Source organism: Poecilia formosa, unplaced genomic scaffold (assembly GCF_000485575.1).
Source record: "Poecilia formosa unplaced genomic scaffold, Poecilia_formosa-5.1.2 Scaffold373, whole genome shotgun sequence".
Taxonomy (NCBI): domain Eukaryota; kingdom Metazoa; phylum Chordata; class Actinopteri; order Cyprinodontiformes; family Poeciliidae; genus Poecilia; species Poecilia formosa.
In genome coordinates this window covers 115,005-133,552 of record NW_006800312.1, presented here as the reverse complement: position 1 = coordinate 133,552, position 18,548 = coordinate 115,005, and the positions used below count along the sequence as shown (strand labels likewise).

General features: G+C 39.5%; 1 protein-coding gene across 1 annotated transcript in view; it reads left to right on the top strand.

Moving 5' to 3' along the window:
- The window catches only part of LOC103154086 (pyruvate carboxylase, mitochondrial-like), a 192,055-nt gene that overhangs the window by 62,359 nt on the left and 111,148 nt on the right, over window positions 1–18,548 (top strand). Inside the window, exon 10 of the mRNA XM_007575244.2 lies at window positions 10,005–10,123. Within this exon, the coding sequence (XP_007575306.2) occupies window positions 10,005–10,123 (119 nt within the window). The remainder of the gene's footprint in view (window positions 1–10,004; window positions 10,124–18,548) is intronic.

Sequence of the window (18,548 nt, the reverse complement as noted above, 5' to 3'; positions counted from 1 at the left end):
TGAAATCCTCTGAAAATGTTTTATTCTGACCTGCCAGCGAAGCCAGGTTAATAACAGCAATAACATTTTATTAAAAATGCATTAAGCCATGTGCATCTGAAAGTCCCTGACATATTGAGCCAAGCCCTCCCACTCGCATGTTGTCCTACACAGATTCAGGTTGGGCCGCTGCTGTTGATTACACCATTGATTTTTGTTCCCTCTGCCTTATGATGCACATCGCACATAAAGCTGCAGAGCTTTGAACCACATTACTCCATCCCTGAACCTTTCATGACCCAGAATGTGTTGCCTTCTGGCTGTGCGGCATCGCGCGATGGCAGAAGGGGATTAGGTGTGGGGCTTTGTGTGCAGCGTGCTGTGAATTATCAATACTGGTCCTCCTCGGAGGATTTGCATGTTTAGGTAGAAATATGGCGGCATCAGCTTTGACGGGAAATCAATTGCTGTTTTTGGCCGGTCCAAGGCTAAGGAAGGAGCCACACCTTGGAGTTTAAAGGGTTGGGTGGGAATCTGCAAGGCGTAAAAATCTAAAAGTCCTCTCTTGCTTTCCACTTGGTGAAAAATACAAGCTGGATTTATGGGTTGTGGCTTTGCTGACGGGGAGGAAAAAGGTGCATCAGGAGGAAGTTTGACAAACGCTCATATCAGGGTGTCCTCGCGTTCTCAGCCCATCTAGGCCCAATGTAGCGCTGACGATCCAGCCAACTCTGCTGTACCGTAATTTTGTTGCAGTTTGTGCTGTCTGAAAAATTCAAACAGGTTCTGAAAGGGGAAACGTTGCACTAGCAGCCAATATCAGGTTATTACGGTAATTTCATCCCCCATAACAGGGGCAGTGTTTTAATAGACGGTAAATTGTGAAAATAACTTGCTAGATATTGAAATTTCCAGTTATGGATAAAAGGCCAAATATAAATTTACTCACAGGACATTTAAAACACTACATACAATTAAAATAAGCAAAAATATCCAGGCTGAGATTTGAAACTTAGGACTCGAAGGGTTAAAAAGTCTTGGTCTTAATTCATGTCTCTTAAATTAAGGCCTTCAAATGTCTTCATTAAGTTGGCCTCTAATTTGTTAATCAGTTTGTCTCGACGGCACTACTTAATTTGGTATATTTGATTTATATTTCTCTTCTGTTTGGCAAAGGTTTGAGTCGCACTCTGATATCTTCAATGCTTTCACATGAGACGGTTGAGGCTATTGCTAACTAGCTGCTAATACTCTCTTGCTATCTTACCTTTTTTTGCGTCTAACATGGATAAGTGAAAATTTGTCGTCAGTTGATGGGTGAAGTTCGTACATTTCTGTCTGGACGTAGTTCTTATATTCCATTCATAATGGTTTTAAAAGTCTTAAATTTGAGTTGGTTAAACCTGCTATGGCATTGACACAGAATAATAACTTTTGACCAACCGGATGGGCTGTTTTCTAAGCTCTCAGCACAAAAATGTTGACTTTGTAAAGGCTGAGTTTCCTGACCTGGCAGCCTGACCCCGGATTCACTGACGCTAATGGATCGATGGACTTAAAACAAGTCTTGTTGGGTAAAGAAAATGTGCACTTATCTAAGACGAAATGGGACAGCAACTTAAGAAAATGTGTTGAACATGATTGGAACCACTAGACATCTGACCTTTTCCCTACTGCTGGGGAATAAATTTAGTCTGACTTTCTTTTCAAGGCTGTTCTGTTAGTAACATGTTCTGTTACCTAAACACCAGAATAAAATGTTTGTTTTTCTCTTGTTTTGGGTGGGTAAAGATACTTTATTAATTTTACACCCTTTAAGTCTGTTAGGAATCATAGATGATGATTTCACACGGTTGTAAGTCTCTGATTTAAGTTTACCGACATTGCAGGACACACAGAACAGGAATATCTCCTAAGATTGTCTATCCCGATAAGCGGAGTGTTCTTAAGATTGTTGAAAGAGGATAAATCCGGACAAAAATCTGCATAATTGTCTTGTTATATGAACCCGGCTTAGGTTGGGATTGACCTTGAGCGGCTATCGTATCTGATCAACTGGACGATGGATCTTTCAGGTCCTGTTTCAGGTTGTTTTCCTCTGGATTTGTTCCAGTTGCTCAGTTAAATGGTCTCTAAGTACTGCTAACCCATTAAAAAAAGTTTGTTTTTAGACTTGACCTCTAATCTTGTGAAAGGAAATCTATGTTCGGACTTCAAGACCAGAAACGATTGACCAAGATCTAGAAATCATGTCAAGATCTTGGAGTCCAGTATGTGGCTGCAGACTTTTGGGACATGCACTTTGTTCGTTTTCGCTTCCTATTCCGCCTCACTTTGACATGCCATCGATTCAGCCTTGTTGTTTTCTGTTCACAGCACCACTCACTCCACCGTTGGATAATTTAAACAGAGGCAGTCCGACCTGCGGTGCGCAGAATTACCCTTTATACTTTCCGAAAACACTCTTGAAAATGTGTGGCAGCGTGCATGCAGCATCCCAATGATCTTACTGCTTTGACTGCCCATGGTCTTGGCTGCCAGACCTTATGAAACAGTGACCACTCAATCTGTTACAGTGGCTGCCACTTCACTCACCGACTCCGGCTGGGAGACGAGTATGTGCGGCGTACAGTATGCAGAGGTGATGGCTGCCATTCTGTTGAGGTCGTTGAGCTTGCATTAATAACTGCAGCTGTAGCTGCTGGGTAATTGCTCAGCACAGGTAGCACTCACACACAGTCGCATGCGAACATCTTAATTGGCTCATTTTCCATCTTATTTCGTTCCATGTCTGCAGAACCAGAGCTGTGTGGGAGTCTCTTTATTGTTTATACATGCACTTTCCAGTCTATTTTGCTGTGTTGTGTGTATGTGCTGCTGCTCATAATTTAAACCGTTTTTTCAGAGAGGAGTTGTGGATGTAAATCCATGTAATGAGAACTGGCTTGTCTGAGCAGAGAAACCTCAGCTCAGTATAAATATTTTTATTCAGATAATTTCCCTCTAGTTTACAGGAATGTTTATATATGCGTAGAACTTGTGGGCGTTTACAAGGTGTTATTCATTTCTGCTTGGCAAGCTAATTTATTTGAAAGGTAGTTATTACAAGAAAATACTTGTTTTCTTGTTTATGCATTTTAAATTGAGCACCAAGTTTAAAAAAGGGGCTTTTTGGGGAAGAAACTGCATCATTCAGTGAGAGATTCAGATTTGCTGTGGAAATATGTTGTGCACCAGAAAGTGTTCTCCAATTATCGAGGGATCACACTTCTCAGACTCTCTGGGAAAATGTACTCTAGGACAAGAGTGTCAAACTCGTTTCTTCAGGGAACTGCGTCCTGCAGCTTTTCTTGTCCCCGATCTAACACATTTAATTCAAATTCCTGAATTTCCTCCAATCGCCTTTTAGAGTCTGGCTAATGATCTAATTATTTTATCCAGGTAATTTTAAAGCAGGGACATCTGAAAGTGACTCTGCATTGGCCATTGAGCACTGTTGGCTGAAATGTCTCCTTGATGAGCATTTAAAGGCGTTTTCTGGCCCACATTTGATTTGTGGCTCTGGAGAAAACTCAAGTCTGTGTTCCTGGAGGCAATTTGTAGGTGGTGTTGTCAGTGTGTCTCTTAAGAGACATCTGTTCCTGTGTCTGCAGACTTGACACTTGTTCCCATTGTTAGTTGGACTGCACCACAGCTGTCATTTGTCCCAAACCCTGTTTGTGGTGGTTATAGAGATGATTTTGAATCGCAAAAGGAGGCGAAGATGATGATGTCTGGGCGTTACTGTCTTCAGATGCACAGGAGAGTCTGAAACTTTGGTTTCTAACAAACAAAGGTGATGGAGTTTGGAGATGGCTCCTTCGCATCACCTGGTGCCTCTTTTGCAGTAACGCAGCTATTGCACCAGTCGATGATATTAAAGAGACGCTGGAGTCAAAAATCAAGGCATTTAAATAACAATTTAGTCTATGAGCAACATCATTGTGTCAGATTGTTTTCCCCAAACTAGTCTGTATTAGTACTAAACATAAATAGGCTAAGCAAACCAATGGCTGGCCTCCCTTTTTCTTTATTTATTTTTTAAAATCTGCTCAGACTAGGTAAGATCATTTTATTTATATAGCACATTTTCAGCAACCAGGCAGTTCCAAGTGCTTTACATGAATTAGAAGGGAAATACAAACAGAACAACAAAACCGAAAAAGACAAAAAGGTAAAGACTAAATATTGGTTTCCCCATGTTTAATAAGAATAAGTAGTCCATAATATATAAACTAATAGGGGTTTTTCTGGATCTTAAGTTTGTCCTGGATTAGAGAAGTATAAAACTTAACTCTGGGTTAAGTTCTGGATCACGATATAAGCATTTCATACCAGTTGATAGATACTTATTAATTGGGGGTTTTGTTGTTTTTAAATATCTGAAATATTTCCAAACCAGTGGCGTGGGCTTTCCTGTTTTATCCAGAGTTTTCACTCCATGCCGTTGTGTTTTTTTTTTCTTCTAAGCAGTTATGAGGACTTTAAACTGCCACTGTGGCAGTTACTGAGCAGGGTGTTGCTAGGTAACCAGAGAGTGAGTTGCTAGGTAACCAAAGAGTGAGTTGCTAGGTAACCAAAGAGTGAGTGAGTCAGTTGATTGCACCAACCTTTCATTGCTAGTTAAAGCCAGAATACTGTGCGGTTCTGGGTCAGAGTTCAGTCAATATTCTATATACATTCTATATGTAAAATATTTCAGATGTATTATTGATTGATATTGATCTTCCGTGATATATCTGGTTATTGATTTATTATCCAGCCCTTGCTCAGACCATTTAAAAAAACCCTCCACTATTTTAGAGTGAACATTTTTAAAGTGAGGTGCATGTAAAATAGGCAGAGAAAAATTCAGAGGCAACTTAAATATGCCTGCAGCCTTCTTATAGAAAATGTTTTACTTCTTACTATCCTACTGCAGGGTAAAGGAACATCTGCTACTTTATTTTGCGGCTTGTGTTTGGGGCTGGTTGACAAACATGTCTAACATTTCAAAAAACCGGTGCATCAGCAGGATTTAATCAGATCAAAATCGACTGGTTTTGGACTTTCTTGGAGGCACATCCTGTTTCTGTGCTTCAGATTTGATGCATTTCTTCCTCTGCCCCTCTGAAACGCCCGACACAGAGTCAGTTGCCAGCTTCGATTTTCTGGAGTTTAAGCTAAAGGTCTTTTTGTGTCTCCAATCAATCGCTGGCTTTTCTTCATTTGTCTTCACTTTTATGCCTGACGGATGGAAATCAAAGCAATCCTGAGGGTGTCGGACTTCTTCTTTTTCTTTTTTTTTCACTATTTGAGGAGTTAAAAGGCATTTTCTGAGAACAGGATTGACGAAAGTGGTTGAGATTTCTTCATTTTCATGTATTTTTGATGAAGAGAAAAACAAAAACTACACAGAAATGTTCAGTATGGTGTCACTTCTCCTGTGGCCCCTCTGGATGAATTAGATTGGGTCTTTTGCATCTTCCTTCTGTCTTGCTATCCAATTGATTCAGTTTGAAACCTTTAAGCCCCCAAATAGTAATTTGACATCTGTTCTAGTAGAAATAAACGGTCACTTTGGAACCATTGAATGGCTTCAGGTTACTTTCTGTTACACAACAGCTGATTTCCCTAAATTATTTCTACAGGTTTGGTCCATTTGGTCCTCATTAGAAATATGGTAACTGCATTGTGTGTACTTGAAATCTGCTGTGTGTATCAATTCAGACGGCATAGAGTACAAGTAAACCCTACACTAGTTGTAAGTATTACATGTGAAGCCCTGTACTTTGGGTGTTGAACCATCCCAGTCTGATGTTTTTATGCCATTTATACTGTATACAGTATAAATGGCTTATGATGGCATAACCCAGAAGAGAATTAATATATATACTAGGTTTCCCCCAGAAAACTGAGACCGGTGGTTGTGGTGCCAGCTGTCCGTCGTGTTTTTGAGTTAAAAAATGTTTAAAGTTGACAGGAAATTTCAAAATATAACTTTATAATTATGTGTTACTGAAAGATTGGAAAATTAATACCTGAACACCAACTATAAAGTCTTTAAAAAATGCAAACATTTTAAAAAGACTTAAATATATCCTGATACACATTTTATTGCTTTTCAGATGGCATGACTGAAACGGAATAGAAGAAAATGTTGAAAGCTCTCCACACCAAAGCAGTGCACGAATGTCCCATTGATCTACAGCTACAATAGACTGACAGCCAAATGGTGGCATTTTATGTACAAGAGTCACATCTTTATATACAAGACTGTCATACACTGGGTTCCCCCCAGTGCATTATAAGCCTGGCGGGCCACCAGGCTTTACTTGTGCCCCTACCAGGCTAAGCGTTGCTTATTTTTTGAAGTCTTTTTAAAATATTTGCATTTTTTAAGACTTTATAGTTGGTGTTCAGATATTAATCTTCGAATCTTTCAATAACACATGATTATCAAGTGATATTTTCATATTTTCTGCCAACTTTAAACATTTTTAACTCAAAAACACAACGTGCCGCTGGATGAATGGCTGTCCTACTGCCCCAACCACCGGGCTTAGCAGGTTTTCTGGGGGAAACCTTGAATAGGTGCTGCTAAATACACCTCCAGAGTGCAGAAATGAGTCAGTTCTGCATTATTTTGTTTGAAAGTTTAACTTAAGTATACATCTGTGTCTTTAACATATGGCCTATGGGGCACATTGTGCTTCAAATTGGATTTTAAACAAAAAGATAAGTTCAAACAAAACAGAGTAAAATCTAAGCACCAATTATAACTAATGGGTTGGAAAGATAAGAGTCTAAAATGGTGAGACCACAAACCAGAATGTTGAAAGAGCCATTTCCCTTCTCCGTCTGCACTGAAAATATCATTTTAATTGTATAATCAGCATCATAACTCATTTTATTTTATTTTTTTTTTTTTACAAAACATATGACCAAAACGACAGCAATGATCCAGGTCTCTAAAAATGCTGCGCAGACATTTCATGCACCGTGTTTTACAGCTATGATTGTCTGATTCCACTCAGCATTTTATTGTCAAGGTCCACTGGATCTGCAGCTTGATTTGCTGTCTTACATCTGCTGCTGTTCTGCTGCACACTCAGTCCTCTGCAGGAAGTACTTATCTACTGTTTTAACATGTTTAAGGATTCCTGAGCAGATTTAGTTCTTCTGCTGTCATCAGTTTAAACACCATTGTCTTTGAGAGACTCCCGTCTTTGGTCTCATATCTGATTCCTTTGATTGGAATAATCCAATTTTCTCTGATTGGTTTTTCTGCAGGTCTGATTTCAAACCTTTGTTGTCCTTCATTCATGTTAAATTTAATCTGCTGAAACTGAAAACTGCAATTTTTTTTCTATGTAAATACCAATAAGCGTAGTCATAGTAGGGGAATATGATTAGAATAGTGATAAATTTGGATTTTTCTACATTTTCTGTTGGATTCAAACTAATATGTCTAACAAATAACCTTTTTCTTCTTTTAGATTGAAGCCAAAAATGTGAATCAGAAGTTTCCAATCTCATTTTGTAAGATGAAATAATGCTTTTTAAAATATCACTCAAGCTGGATTTATGGATTAGATTTATGCTTAAAAAATTATCTGTTTAAATACTGAAAGGTTTACTAGTAGACCTTAAAATAAGTACATAAGTATAACTAGGCCTGTCGCGATAAACGATAAATCAATTAATCGCACGATAATTAAACCTGTCGACCTCATTTTAATTATCGGCTTTATCGTCTCTTCCTGCCTTTTTTCTTTCTCTTGATGACACTGAATGAAAAAAGGCTCAGCTCCGGTGCTCTTCACTGACCCTCCCTTCCTCATTTCCTTAGTGTAATGTCCAGCGCACAGGACACGAGTTGTCGGCCCATTTTCAAAACCTGAGACCACACTTTAGCCGACAGAAATCCTAGGCATAACGGTTCGATCGTGCTGTGTGGTGTCCAGCCACACAGCCATTATTTTGGACTTGTAGCACAAAATAATGGCTACAAGTCCAGTTAACTAATTTTAAAACCAGGCATTAATCAATGCTTTACTAGAATCTACCTGTGATGCATGTGGCTAGAGTCGGCGTAAAGTCCTGACTGACTGAAAATCATTATAACCTATTTAGTCACGTTAAAGAAGAACAGCTGAAAAGTTACCAGGTTCATCAACTGCGGTAGCAATTGGGCTCCAACTCCTCTCCTTGTCATTTCTATATTCTTTGCACGAAATGTTGAATAAACATTAATGTTGTTTCCACATATCATCTCTGATGTCCGCTGGACTTGGGTTGCCATATCAGCTGTTTGGGATTCCCCTCCGTAATTTCCCCTCAGAAAGCACGGAGGAGAATCCGCGCTTTCTGATTGGCTACCTGTCACATTCAGCGTTAAGCTCCCAGTCGAGGGAAACCCCTGATTTAGATCGGAGCGGCCACAACGATCTACATCACACTGCAGGATGATCGGTTACGAAATCACCAGCGGCAATCTTAGATCGGCCAACGATCTAAGATTATCATAAGGAGAAAATGGGGGCAAAAAATCGTGTATTATGAATGACTGCATTAGATAGTCAGATGTGCCCATCTTCTTTATTTAAATCTAGTGATTACTAAAGGGTAATATAGTTCAGACTTCATAATCTGCACTCTTTTGGTTGAATGCAGTATTAATTTCCACTCTGGCTTTGTGTTGTTTAGTTTTTATTCAAGTACGTTTTTTGTTAATGGAGACTGAGAATCCATTTTATTTTTGTTTTTGTTTATTTAGTTTATCAGTTCCAGTTTTATGTGTTCTTTTGAAAATAGTGTATTTATCTATGGCAGGAAATCACATGCATTATTAGTAATTTCCATTAAATCAGTGTCAAAAGGTCTTGAAACAATATTATCGTTTATCGGAATACTTTTTTTAGACAATTAATCGTCCAGCAAAATTTGTTATCGTGACAGGCCTAAGTATAACATTTGTTCTGTTTTTCAGGTGTGAAAATGGGAGAAAGTGATTATTGAAACATATTTGATGTGAATCAGGGAAGCAGCCAAAAAATGAATCGTAAATGGGAATAATTTGTACATGCCATTTAGAGGATCCAGAAAACTTGTGGAAGACGTTGCTCTAATCAAACCAAAACTTTTTGGAGCAGAAAGTAAACAACCTCTCCCTGAGATAAAACATGGTGGTGGCAGCATCATGCAGTGGCAGTGCAGGGAAGCAGATCATTGATGGAATGACTGATATTGTCAAATACAGAACAATCCTGGATGAAAAGAGTTTAATTTTCCTTCCTTGTCATAATTAATCACTGTGTATTACTGCCAGTACTTTTCGTGGGACTGAATTTCTTTTTATTTATGTATTTTTTGCCAGTATCTAATATTTTGTTGTGTACATGGAGCAATGGCCAATCAAAATGGCGACTAAAATCTGCAGGATGAATGCTGAAAACAAGCAGCTCTGTAATAATTGTGTCGAAGTTTTAATGGAAGTAGTTCAATAAAGCGGTGTCTCTTTATGATGTATGGCAGATTCAGAAGTGCAATATTTTTTTTGGCCCTCATCCGCATCGCTTCCCATCAATTAAGTAAAGTATTACCATCCTGGACGGCGAGACGAATCCCTGCGTATTTATTGTACCTGCCTTCGATTGTGAATCTAATTGCATTTATTGAGCTGAGAGGTGGGGGGAGAAATTGCCTTTTGACGGCGAGATTCCAGTTACTCCTCCTTGATTAATGATCTAATTTGTCATTACATGGAGATGATGAAAAGTGGCCTTCTCTCGCTACACAAATAAAGCGCTCGGCTCATTCTTTACCCATTTCATACGGCGATGTTCGCTTAGCGTGGAGTTTTTTTTTTGTTCCTTTAGTTTCATGGTTCATTAAGATGAGTGAGTGCTGCCTCTTCATTGTTTACACGGCTAATACTAACAGTATTAGTTGAGCAATTTACGGCGGTAAAACTGTCATGCTTTGTTGTTGTCTTTGTCCTGCAGGTGGGATACGAGAACGCGGGAACCGTGGAGTTCCTGGTGGACAAACATGGAAAACACTACTTCATTGAGGTCAACTCCCGGCTCCAGGTCGAACACACGGTCACCGAGGAAATCACGGAGTAAGTGGCGGATGTTTATTTGCCAGGATGGCTTTATGCTGCCGGGCAGCCGCGCAATTGTGGCGGTTGTCATTTTGCATGAGCGTCTGGTTGGCGTCGTTTTTCTGCCTGACAGGTACGCCGCTTGAAGGTTGGAAGGTTTCCATTCTGGGAGTTTGCAGGATTTGTGATTTAAAACTGGGGGAATGTGCAGAGCAGGTGCGGAGTCGGGAGCAGACTCAACATAATGCGCGTCAAACTGGAACAAAAAGAGAGAAATGAGGAGGTGTGCAGGATAGGAACAAAAGAAAGGACTGACGAGTGTAGAGAAAAATATTTTATGGATCTGGGAAGCCGAACAAACAGGCCTGAGATCTGAAACAGGGGGTCAGATTGACTGAGAAACAACAGGAAGCATAATGGAAGTTATAAATAGCTCTGTGCTCCGCTGATGATCTGTGCGATTTGCTCGGCTCAGACGACACAGATGGGTCTCAGGCTGGTCCACAAGATGAAAACACAAACACATAAAGCGCCTCAAGTTTATCCCACGAATCTTTGCTCAGCATTGCACATTAAGAGTTTGCAAATCAATTTATAACTCAAACGTCACCGAAGCAGGTCCGGTTATAAAGCAGCGCTGGTTCTGGAACCAGTTCTGTCAAAGTCTGGTTTGGATTTCTACACATTGAGAAAAACACCTTGGCACCATGGCATGTCAAAGAAAAGTTTAGTCAAGAAAACAATTTCAATGACGATACCAACATGGTTTCCTCAGGACATTAAAAATGATTAAATGGATTTTGTTGAATTTAAGGCCTTAAATGTCATCAAAACTGAATCTCAGCTGCATTAAAATTCATTAGTTTAAAACAAAAAAGTGTTCANTTGGAGCAGAAAGTAAACAACCTCTCCCTGAGATAAAACATGGTGGTGGCAGCATCATGCAGTGGCAGTGCAGGGAAGCAGATCATTGATGGAATGACTGATATTGTCAAATACAGAACAATCCTGGATGAAAAGAGTTTAATTTTCCTTCCTTGTCATAATTAATCACTGTGTATTACTGCCAGTACTTTTCGTGGGACTGAATTTCTTTTTATTTATTTATTTTTTGCCAGTATCTAATATTTTGTTGTGTACATGGAGCAATGGCCAATCAAAATGGCGACTAAAATCTGCAGGATGAATGCTGAAAACAAGCAGCTCTGTAATAATTGTGTTGAAGTTTTAATGGAAGTAGTTCAATAAAGCGGTGTCTCTTTATGATGTATGGCAGATTCAGAAGTGCAATATTTTTTTTGGCCCTCATCCGCATCGCTTCCCATCAATTAAGTAAAGTATTACCATCCTGGACGGCGAGACGAATCCCTGCGTATTTATTGTACCTGCCTTCGATTGTGAATCTAATTGCATTTATTGAGCTGAGAGGTGGGGGGAGAAATTGCCTTTTGACGGCGAGATTCCAGTTACTCCTCCTTGATTAATGATCTAATTTGTCATTACATGGAGATGATGAAAAGTGGCCTTCTCTCGCTACACAAATAAAGCGCTCGGCTCATTCTTTACCCATTTCATACGGCGATGTTCGCTTAGCGTGGAGTTTTTTTTTTGTTCCTTTAGTTTCATGGTTCATTAAGATGAGTGAGTGCTGCCTCTTCATTGTTTACACGGCTAATACTAACAGTATTAGTTGAGTAATTTACGGCGGTAAAACTGTCATGCTTTGTTGTTGTCTTTGTCCTGCAGGTGGGATACGAGAACGCGGGAACCGTGGAGTTCCTGGTGGACAAACATGGAAAACACTACTTCATTGAGGTCAACTCCCGGCTCCAGGTCGAACACACGGTCACCGAGGAAATCACGGAGTAAGTGGCGGATGTTTATTTGCCAGGATGGCTTTATGCTGCCGGGCAGCCGCGCAATTGTGGCGGTTGTCATTTTGCATGAGCGTCTGGTTGGCGTCGTTTTTCTGCCTGACAGGTACGCCGCTTGAAGGTTGGAAGGTTTCCATTCTGGGAGTTTGCAGGATTTGTGATTTAAAACTGGGGGAATGTGCAGAGCAGGTGCGGAGTCGGGAGCAGACTCAACATAATGCGCGTCAAACTGGAACAAAAAGAGAGAAATGAGGAGGTGTGCAGGATAGGAACAAAAGAAAGGACTGACGAGTGTAGAGAAAAATATTTTATGGATCTGGGAAGCCGAACAAACAGGCCTGAGATCTGAAACAGGGGGTCAGATTGACTGAGAAACAACAGGAAGCATAATGGAAGTTATAAATAGCTCTGTGCTCCGCTGATGATCTGTGCGATTTGCTCGGCTCAGACGACACAGATGGGTCTCAGGCTGGTCCACAAGATGAAAACACAAACACATAAAGCGCCTCAAGTTTATCCCACGAATCTTTGCTCAGCATTGCACATTAAGAGTTTGCAAATCAATTTATAACTCAAACGTCACCGAAGCAGGTCCGGTTATAAAGCAGCGCTGGTTCTGGAACCAGTTCTGTCAAAGTCTGGTTTGGGTTTCTACACATTGAGAAAAACACCTTGGCACCATGGCATGTCAAAGAAAAGTTTAGTCAATAAAACAATTTCAAAGACAATACCAACATGGTTTCCTCAGGACATTAAAAATTATTAATTCAATGGATTTTGTTGAATTTAAGGCCTTAAATGTCATCAAAACTGAATCTCAGCTGCATTAAAATTCATTAGTTTAAAACAAAAAAGTTTTCAGCAGTTCTGAGTTGTTCCGCAGGACTCACCCATTGGGGAATTTATGAATTTTCATCAGGAACATACATTACTGCCACATGTGGGACCAATTCAGTATTTCTTTTTGTAGCGGGTTGGTAAAACCTGAGCAGCCGGGAAATGGGTCAATGGCAATTCCAGCCGAAGAAAAATTTACTTTCAATGGCATTAAAACAGAACTTCTCCACTTTATTCAAAACTTGTACATTTTAGTCATCAAAATTCATAAACTGATTCCTGCAGAAACCCTTAGTAATGCCAGACTTCGGCTTTAATATGCAAAAAACCCATCTGTGCCTTCAGGATTTACGCTGGTCATCATTAAGCAATTTGTTTCCATGGAGAAGAAACTGTAGTTGATATTTCTGCATCAAAAGATTGCCTTGATGCAAATGTGACAGTTTGACAAAAAGATGAAGATCTCCTGCTTATCGATGCAGTTGATTGGTGACTTTTAAGCCCAAATGTATTTACAGAAACAGATTTAACAAGGTTTTTACCAAGGAGACAAATAAATGCAGTGAATTCAAAGTGAATGCACCTTCCCATTGTTGGTGAATGAGAGCAGGGAGACCCTCCAGCTGTGCTGTCGATCGTTTCCCCACACACTCCTTCCAGATTAGGATCAAATGTGAAACAAACTAAGTTGAAAGTGTAAAAACAACAGATCAGAAACTAAAAGACAAATAAAAAAAAAACTGTTTTGAATCTGGAAACATTAAAACTGAAACAAAACAAAAATAAATCCAAAAATTAAATTCTAATTTAAAAACTGAACTGAACTGACAAGTGTGGTTTGCAAGTTTAAAATGTTGCATTAAGCTTTATATAAAATATTCCTTTACTTAGTAGTTCCACAAGCGGGAAGAAATTAAAAACAGAATAAAAACTGTTTAGAATAATACATGATGCACACTAATTGCACATTATAAATTGCACATTTCCCCCCGTAATAACAGTAATAATAATATTCCACACTGCCGATTTCACATGTTGCCTCAGAAATTACACTCGAGACAAATCCTGCACCCAGCAAACCACCGAGGTGTGTTAGAAGTGTGTGTTAGCCTGTGTGTGAGCGGTCAGCTGCAAGGCCTTTGTTGTGGAGTCTGACGGCGTTTGAGACCTTCTGAGTCTTTTTTTCCACATGGTGGCTGCAGCAGCAGCAGCTAAAGGAACTGCTCAGCGCCGTCAGAGTCCCCTGCATGGGGTGGGAGACGCTGGGCAACAGGGATGATGGCTTAGCCGCCATCTTCCTGTCACTCTGCACACACCGTAAAACTATTGTTTTCAATAAAGCAATAAATATGATGCGTTTCTGGCTACACAATCCAAACTCGTCACATCCATTTCTCTCCTGAATCCTCTAAATTAGCTTTTCCTTACGTAGAGCTGGGCAATAAATCAATAACAATATAATAACGCTGATCCAGAACCGCACAGCATTCTGGGGGATGTAGGCAGAGGAAAGACTTCAGCTGCTCAGCCTCTTAAGGCCAGCTAAGAAAGATTGGAATCAACGAACTCACTAACTCTTTGGTTACCTAGCAACAGCTAAATAACTCTTTGGTTACCTAGCAAAAACTAACTCACTCTTAGGTTACCTAGCAACAACTAAGTAACTATTGGGTTACCTAGCAACAACTAAGTAACTATTGGGTCACCTAGCAACAACTAAGTAACTCTTTGGTTACCTAGCAACAAATAAGTAACTCTTTGGTTACCTAGCAACAAATAAGTAACTCTTTGGTTACCAAGAAACAACTAAGTAACTCTTTGGTTACCTAGCAACAACTAAGTAAGTCTTTGGTTACCTAGCAACCTGTTGCGTAACTTGCGCAACAGGAGTGTAAGGTTTCACCTCTGCATCATAACTGCTTACAAGTAATATAAAAAAAAAAACCCGGCGTGGATTGAAAACTGGAGAAAAGAGAAAAAGTCATTCCTCCAATTTGGTAATACTTCAGATATTTAAAACAAGCAACAAAAAAAAACAACTAATCAATTATCAATATTGACTGATATGTAATGCTCACATTGTGATGCATTTTTTAGCCATGTCATCCAGCCGTTGACTTTTTAAAAAATATTTTATTTGCACTTAAGTGAATTTTAAAATGTTTTGTGTGTTTTAATTATTTTGTATACTGTACAATGTGGACATAATAATTGGCCGGATCTCACTTGGAAGAATGTTTATCTAAAGAGACTTGTGGGTAAAATAATAGTAAAATGAACATAATAAATGAGTACAATTAAATGCTCTGACTTGTTCTTTATAAAACACAATGGGGGAAAGAAAACGCCATCAAATGAACAGACTCCCCAAATCATCACGAACTGTGGAAACTTCCCACTGGTCTGGAAGCAGTGTGGTTTCTGTGACTGATTTTCAAGTTCAGTGCATGAAATTGATTCTTGAACTGTTACAATTTAACATCTTGAGTTAAATTACTGAGATGCAGTGCGTATCTGGCCAAATGTTGTTGGAGGAACAAAATAAGTACATGGCACTCGCAGCACACTAGCTTATCTAACATTTCATCCAAGCAGTGCTTTTTGATTGCGATTCAACACAGTGTGCAGCTCAAGTTATAAAACGTCAGCATCAATTTTCTACTTATTTTTGCTGAAATTGGTTTCAAACTTTGGGTAAGATGTTTGGTTTTTGAGTCAGGTTGTTTTGTGTTTTTTTGTTTTAGCTCAAATCTATCCAGCTGGCTGCAGCATAATGATGATGAAAACCCAAAAACAAGCTTGTTCCTCTTGTTCCTCAGCTGTAATAAACCTTTTCTGGAGGATCCAGCGGTCACAACACAAACGTAAACCCGACCAATCATGTCTAGAGGTGTACTGCTCTCACCATCTGAGCTCCGACTCAAAGTCCCTTTTAAACGCGACTCTTTTGCAGCCATTTTTCAGTCTATCACGGAGGGTCATTGACACTGGCAGCAGTGCAGTCGTTAGTGAAATTTGCTCAGCTTCCCACACGATATGGCACGAGTTTGGAGTTGTAGCTGTCAAAATAGGTTTTCATTTCAAGCCGAGGGAAGGAAAGTTTGTCCCTCCGTCTACGTTTTGTTGGGAGAAATTTGTCGCTTTACAGGAGAAGTGGAGAGATGGCTATTAGAGCTGGGAGAAAGTGACAAAAGTGGAATCTGCATCGAACGTTATGCCCATTATTGCTGGAGCTTTGTTTCCACTCAGCTGCGCTCATTCTCTGCTGTCTGAAGACATTCGTTCTTGTTTTCGTGCTGTTGAGATTTGTCAGTGATATTTCAAAAAGAGGGAAATCTTTTGTTGTAAATTTTTACATTTCTTTTTCTTCTGATTGGTTGGTTGGTATTCAACATTTTTCATTTGCTGCAGTATTCTCTCTCTCTCTTTCTCTCTCTCTCTCTCTCTCCCTCCTTCTCCTTCCAATGTTTCTTTAATCAGATCTTAATCCCCTTAAAGTATGACCTTAAATTAAAATCTTTTCTGTATGTAGCTGCAGAAGCTACTACGCTGAAACACATACTAGGCAGAATGTGTCATTACTTTCTTAAAATATTAAAATATAGAACTACTGAACTCTTAGAGATTGACAAAACGTATAAAATACCATGCCCTTTTTTTGTACCTCTGTTTCTGTTTGCAGCAGTGGTGTTAACAGAACCAGGGTACAAAGTAATTAAAATGGCCAGAGTCCAGCTCTTTAATTAATATCCTGAACTTTTCTCCCCTGATATTTGACCTTTGCGCCCTTTAAACCAGTTGGTATCATTAGCGCCCACCACATTGCTACTTTTAGGCTTTCCCCTAGGCAAAGTTGAGCACCACCTAATGAATATTGTGATATTAAACACTGATTTTTGGTGATATTTGCAGAGAGGATCAATGTAGTTATTTCACCACCTGTTCCCCAGAGGGAATGAGTCTCTTATCTGGTTTTTTCAACCAATATGAATCAAATCACATTTGAGTCTCCAAGCTTTGGTCTGAATGGTTTAATGCTGGAGGGAGATTCTTTAAATCTCAAACTTCCTCCTGACCCATTTTTTCTTCATTGCTGTGTCAAGCAACTTTCTCAGTATGAACAAAAATTCTGTTAAAGGATATTATTTTTTATTTCTTATAAAAACAACCCAAGCGTTTAAAAAAGAAAAGGAAAAACACCCATTTGTGTTTTTTTTTTTGTTTTTTGTTTTAGCTACAAGTTGATTTTTGGTGTCTGGAAAATGAGCTACTTCAAAAACCTCCTGGTTCAGTGACATTCCATGTACACTGTACCGTTACCTAGCAACCCTGGCTGAGCTCGGCCCGTTACCTAGTAACCAGTACATTTGGTCAGCTTGTTTTACCGCTGTGTGCGTTGTACAATGCCTGCTGGGAAAGACAAGTGTTTTTTTTTTTTTTTTGATGTAGCATCCAGAAACCACTTGCCGCATTCTTGTTGGTTGTGCAGGAGGCTCCACTTCTGCTTTTCATACATATACGGTTGTATAATTGTGCATTTGCTTGTAGCCATTTTCAGATGCAGGGGGAAATGTGAGTTGGAGGGCGTGGCCTGCAGCAGCTTATCTGGACTTAGTGACAAGAGGCACTAAAACGGTTTGGAGCTCAAAATAAAAGCCAAACTGCCTAAAATCTCTATTTAAGAATGATTTTGTGTAAAAAACCTGTTCAAGGAAGCATAATAGATGACCTTTAAACCAATTAAATGACTCAAACATTTGTCTTGTTTTTGTAAAGCGAGTAAAGTGTCGAATCGGATGTGTTAAACAGCTGAATGTTTATGTAAAGACTGATTGAAGGGGTGTGAAGTGTACGTTTGGTCCTAACTTTCCCCATCTCTCTTTCTCCATCCGTCCCCTCCTCCATCCATCTCTTCCGCCAGCGCTCCCTTCAGCACTTTTCTTCAATCTCCAGTCAAATTAATTCATTCATTTCTTTATCTTCAGCCCGTCCCCGTCCTTCTCGGGCTCTTTGAGACCTGTCAGCATCTCCTTTCTATCTGTCCACCACCCTCTGCTGGTCCCCCAGCTCCCTCCCTCTCTGTCTAACCTTTGTCGTTCCCTCATTGACATTCACCCTCCAACGTTTCCCTGCTCATTCATCTCTCCTCTTGCCGTCCTTTGCCTCACCTTTGCCTCATCTTCTCTGACTCGTGCCTCATTTTTCCCTTGTCCCACCATGAACTTGCCCTCTCTTTCACCATCTTCCGGCCGTCTTCCCTCCATCCATTAATGTATTAATCACTGTGGATCGTTTACCAAGTTCTGCTAACCCGACGCTTTTGAAGCGAGTTTGAACAATACCACTGATTATTGTGGTTTTTTTAGACTATTAGGAAAAGCCATGTTTTGACAAAAAGGCTGGTCTGGTTTTAGTTTAATTACAAAATAATGTTTTAAAGTGGGTTATTAGGTTTCCTTCATTTCTTCATCTGTAAAAGCTCTTAATTTCTGAGGCTCAAAGGTGAAATATAAATATACAGCTTTGATTTGCTCTCTGTGTGCGGTGTGTAGGAAGACATGCTGCAGACAAAAACACAGTTTCAGTGTGTCTTCACTCTAAAGACATTCAGATGACAGATTTTTAGACATTTACAGAGAAATATCACATTTGTATAATTACTGCTGGAATCTATTTGGAGAAAAAAATAAGTTTTTTTCCCTGTACTAAAGTCCAAAAAAAAAATTTTTTTT